This window comes from Xiphophorus hellerii, chromosome 16 (assembly GCF_003331165.1).
Source record: "Xiphophorus hellerii strain 12219 chromosome 16, Xiphophorus_hellerii-4.1, whole genome shotgun sequence".
In the NCBI taxonomy this organism is placed as follows: Eukaryota; Metazoa; Chordata; class Actinopteri; order Cyprinodontiformes; family Poeciliidae; genus Xiphophorus; species Xiphophorus hellerii.
The window spans coordinates 21629377-21634703 of record NC_045687.1 but is presented as its reverse complement, the minus strand read 5'-3'; the positions used below and the strand labels follow the sequence as shown (position 1 = coordinate 21634703).

Here is a 5327-nt window from a genome sequence, read left to right as displayed (position 1 = left end):
TTGCTCTCCATGTTTATGTGTTGGTCCCAATTCCTCTAACAGGATTCTGAGACACGGAGGTCGTATTGATACCGCCGCCGTCTTTACTCTGCGAGCCAAATCAAACTTTCATTCGCGAAGCCAATGTTGTCATTTGTCGGAGTGCCTCAAACGTATTCGTTTTAGTATCATCAAGTAATTCATTTAAATAATTGAAACTTTTCCTTCACTCTAAGTGTTTAGGAAGAAAAAAGATTTCAAAGGATGAAACTCTGAAATGTTAGTTTTAGACAAGTGACACATTCAAGTGAGGTTGACACAGAGGAACTGGTCAACTGTTACAAAGAAGAAGCCCTGTGTTGAAACTTTCAGGAAGCACAGCCAGTTTCTCTGGCTCCACCAACGTCTGGATGGACCTTCACGCAGCACACAGATGAATCGGCATTCTGTGATGCTTTCCTGGACATTAGCGGCACCGTCCAACCACTTTCACAGTCCAAACCTGTGTTTTGTTTAATTGGTTAACATATTTTCATCATACGAAAGGATACCTAACAAATGTCAGATCACAGATTCTAAAACTAACACAATTTCTACATATTGTGCATCATTGAAAGTTTTAAAATGTGCGTTCAGAAGGGCTTTAACGGCTAAACCTTGTCAAAAGAGCCAATAGAACCAATTCACAGTGTTTCTGTGTAGCTCTCTGGTGTGATTTACTCATCAGTGTGACAATTATCATGGGTTTTGTCTTAATTCCCCACATGGGAACAGAACATCGGGTCCTCCTTACCTCTGCCGCGCCTCAAATGTAATTAACTACTCTTTGTTTACTTCTGAAACTCCCTGGCACACAAATCTCCAATTCCTGCTTTTCCATCCCCTTAATCAACATTCAGAGAGGACCTGTAAGGCCTGCTTTCTAAGGCACTGCGTCCTCTTTTGGATGCGTGACTGAGACATGGAGACGTTCTGAAACCGTCTGTGTCTCTGAGCTGAATGTCTCCAGTGATGGAAGGGAAGGAAAAAAAACCCGCTAAGGTTTGGTGAAAAAAAACTGTGAAATCTGGAGGTCTGATGCTCCCGTTCTGCTAAATGTTCAAGTACAAAGGAAAGAAAGATGCAGTTCAAAGCATCTTCCTAATCACTTTGATAAAATTGGCAAAAAATAATAATTAGAGATACCCTTGAAAGGCAAGATAAATACAGAGATGAATTTTCCCTTTCAGTCACCTTTATTCGGCGCATGGAGAACCTTCCCACATTGGGAAATAAAAAGCGCTCAACTGAAAAAGTCAATATTTTCTCTGGATATGTGAACGTTCCTCCCTCACTGGTCGGCGTCAAACTGACGACACTCCAGACAACAGATAAACGAACGCCTGGAACAACACTCTGCATCAATCTCAGGGCTCAGCATAGAGGAACATAACAAACTGGTGAGTATAAACTTTGGACTCTAACAGTTACATGTATATATTTTTGAATGGCTGTATGAAAAAAAATTTTTCATCGTGATATAAAAATCTAACTAAAACTGGGTGTGCTAAGGCCAGGAATCGCTGATTGGTTAATTCTAGTCATTAGACAAACTTTTGACTGTATAAACAAGAGTTCATAGGAATAATTTCATTTTTGAGAAAGATGAATAGAGTTTGCAGGTTTTTCTTACAAATGCAAATTAGAAGCATTTTTTAAACTTTCATGTTAATTTCAATTATTACTCACCTTCTGAAACCATGTAAGGGACTCTTAGTGTCAATAACAGAACATTGTTGAATACTCTGATTCTTAGTATATTACAAAGATGTAAAGACAATTATCCCAATGAAGGAAAAACATTTTTAGGTGCAGATTACGGTATATTTAGCTGATATTGTTTAAGATAGTTTGGCCTGTGATGGACTGGTGACCTGTCCACAGTGGACCCTCCTTCTCAACCAGTGACCACTGGAGGGAGGCATCAGCCGCCCAACAACACTGCACAGATAAGCGGTATAGACAGTTAATAGATATTTAAAATAGTTTTTATGAGAGAAACCTTTCAGTGATAAACGTTCAAAATGTTACAGGTGTCTACTTTCACAGCTTTGTAGCTCATAAGTCAGACATACAAATAATTCAATTATATGCCGATGACTCAAGTCTCTTTTTCAACCACTTCAAAATTACAAGTGGACTTGTACTGTAGACCAACGAGTCCTAAAATTTACTGTTTGAGATTGGGCTTTGTTTATTAAACTTTTAAAAGACAGGCTTGAATAAAAAAATTTAAAAAAAAGCACAATTGACTCGGTCTGTAATCTCAAAGGAAAAGCTGATTGGTTTAAAGCTTCACTCCTCTGTGAGTGAGATTAACCCCGCAGGCGTGTTACCAGCCTGAAGCGAGGCCTTCAGCCGAGGGAGGCTGAAAACACCATTTGCAGATTCGCAAAGGGACCAAGGCTAAAAAAAGGTCTTCAATAAAGCAGAACAGACCCCCTGGTGGTGAGGAGTAACCACAGGCTGTGGTCTCAGTGGTCCACTGCTGGAGGCAGCTCAGGTGTGATGACTTTAAGACAGTCTTTACGTTTCAGATCGTCTGCCAACAGTTCTAAAGCTTTGAAGAAAATCTTCAGAGAAGCTCGTGTTCCTACTTGTGAGAAAATATACAGATGATGAGGACAATACCCGGATCAGTGCTTCTCAATTCAGGTTCTCAAGGACCACTGACCTGCCTGTTTTAGGTGCCTCCCTTCTGCCACAAACCCGTCTTGAACAAGGCTGGTGATTAACAGGTTTCTGTAGCACTGGATGGCATGCAGAGGAGCTCATGTAATCATTTGAATGAGGTGTTCTGGAACAGAGACACGTCTCAAATATGCAGGGCAGTGGTACCTGAGGACCGGAATGGAGAAACACCGGCATAAATTACCCTGATGTATTACATCAGCTTATCAACATTTAGCTTTATTTGCTCTATTTCCCATTTTAGCACCGCTTGTTCAGAATTTGCTTGAGAAACAATTGCCTAGCTCTAGATCAGGAGTCTTCAACTCCAATCCTCAACATCCGGTGTCCCGCTACTTTCAGATGTGTCCCTGGTCCAACACTCTTGAGTCAAATGGATGAATTACCTCCTCCATATGGAGTCAAGCTCATATGGAGGACCCAATTATTTTAGTCAGGTGTGTTGAAGCAGAGACACATCTAAAAGTTGCGGGATACCAACCGTCAAGATCTTGACTTGAAGACCCCTACTCTAGATCATCTAACATCATTGACTGTCTGTGCGCAAAGAATGATCTTTGCTGTTTAAATCTGAGAGTCGGTGCTCTTTTATGCTCCTATGAAAGGGTGGCACCTGTAGAAAAAACCCCTCAGGTGTCTCAAGCGCCTTCTTGTTCAGGGACTCAGGTTTCCCGGAGGAGAGCCCACACAGACACAATAACAAGATAACAGCCGGAGGAGAGGTCCTGTTGGTGTTTGTAACATGTTTTTAGTGTCTGACAGCTGCCTCTGCAGGGACTTTGTTCCTGCTGAGACTCAACTTCTCAGAGATCACAACCCAAGGGGGCTACTAAAGAACATCGTGTCTGAAAAGACAGTTTGGAGTTTTACTTAGTTGGAAAAGGCTTAGAAAATGGAACAAATCTTCAAGCCAACTCTGGCCTTCAAAGGAAATATCATTCTTTTCCTCCGTCACTGTATAAGTCGGAAGACAATCATGCCTTTTCTCTGCTTCTTCCTTTTAGGGTCTTTGTTTTTGCTGGTGAACATGGAGAGATACACCTTGCCACTTAACTCAACCTCTGTTCCTGCACAACTCCCCTACAACGCCACAGTTTATATCAACGCCTCTTTCAAACCTTTCAGTGTGTTTGAAGGCTGTGATATGTACATCGAGGCAATTCTGTTTGACCTTACCTTTCAAACTATCAACGTAATTGTGGGAATACCTGCCAACCTCCTTGTTATTGCAATTCTCATCCACAATCACAAAGAACCGTCCACTTCGGACCTGTTCCTGGGCTGCTTGGCCTTCATGGATGCCTACTTTGGCAGCATGACGCCCCTCAGCTTCTTAAATCTTTACCTCTGGCAAAGCAAAGAGGTGTGGTTAGCAATTAAGTTTTCCTTTGGCGTGAAAGACACCAGCGGCCCGTTGTTTCTCTCTTGTATCTGCTTGGATCGATTTGTGGCGGTGGTCTTTCCGATCACGTTTGGGCAGCTGAAGTCCATCAAGTACAGGTTAAGCCTCACCCTGCTGGTACTCTGCCTCACCTTTGCCTACTCTGCTGCCAAGACGGTGGGCGGTCTCCACAACTTCGAGAAGGTGTTCACTGGTGAGGTCCTTGCAGCGTTCGCCTGGATGGTGGTGTGCAACGCAAGCATCCTATGGGTCCTGAAGAAATCCCGTGGCGTTGGGAAGGACGAAATGCACCCCATGAAGAAGAAGGCATTCAAGATGGTGCTCTCCATCCTCTGTATCATTGTGTTCAACTATCTGCCTCTTGTTGCACTGTTCCCATTCGAAGACCATTACACCCCTGATGTGTTTCGTTGCTATGTGCAGCCCGTCGGCTTTGCTTTTCTCAACATCAGCAGCACTATCCAACCACTTGTCTACCTGTCCCGTCTGGAGAAGGTTCCTTTCCTCCCAGAAGCTTTTATTAAGAAATTTACTTCCTGCATCAGCACAGAAACAGACAAAGAAGTCTCTGAACCAAAACCATCTGCTTAGATTTATATGAAAACAGAACAGCATGTCATGAAAGAGATTGGAGAACATTCTTTAATAGGTTTAGATAGAAATGCAATGATAAACATGGCTACCATTTTAGCTAGAAAGTGTAACATCTTCATAATGATATTAAATATATTGTCATGTGATGACGTTCAATGAGAAGTCAACTGTTTGAGTTTGGCGCCATCTTGTGTACAAAAATAAAATACATTAAAAAAAGAGAAATCCCTGAGTTGATGGCAATAAATCTGACAAGTTTTGAGTTGAATTGGCTGAATTCAGGGCATTTAGTATGTTTTTCTCAATTCATTACATATGAAATATCAAAAAAGACGAAGGAGCATTTTTGAAAGTTCAGTATCGTGCAGGAGGACACTGTTGTCTCATAAAGTCGCCTAGTTTTCTCAACTACTGTACCTCCTAAAAATAAAGCACAAAAACAAACACAAGTAAGTTCATCTTCTGCCGATGACAGTGATGGACTCCACGCACCAGCTTTCGCCGACTTTTTCTTTTAATGCTGTTTTCATTTTGACATCAGACACACACACACACACACACACACACACCCACACACACCCACCCACCCACACACACACGCACACCCACACACACCCACACA

At 42.1% G+C, this 5327-nt stretch overlaps 1 protein-coding gene across 1 annotated transcript; it reads left to right on the top strand.

Moving 5' to 3' along the window:
• Nucleotides 1-1188: 1188 nt before the first annotated feature.
• Nucleotides 1189-4916, top strand: LOC116735122 (G-protein coupled receptor 183-like). Its single transcript, XM_032586745.1, has 2 exons — nucleotides 1189-1418; nucleotides 3714-4916. The coding sequence occupies exon 2, from the start codon at nucleotides 3737-3739 to the stop codon at nucleotides 4700-4702; it is 966 nt and encodes a 321-aa protein (XP_032442636.1). The 5' UTR covers nucleotides 1189-1418; nucleotides 3714-3736; the 3' UTR covers nucleotides 4703-4916.
• The last annotated feature ends 411 nt before the right edge of the window (nucleotides 4917-5327 follow it).

Coding starts and splice junctions, on each gene's coding strand:
- LOC116735122 (XM_032586745.1), top strand. CDS start 3,737: ATGGAGAGATACACCTTGCCACTTAACTCAACCTCTGTTCCTGCACAA.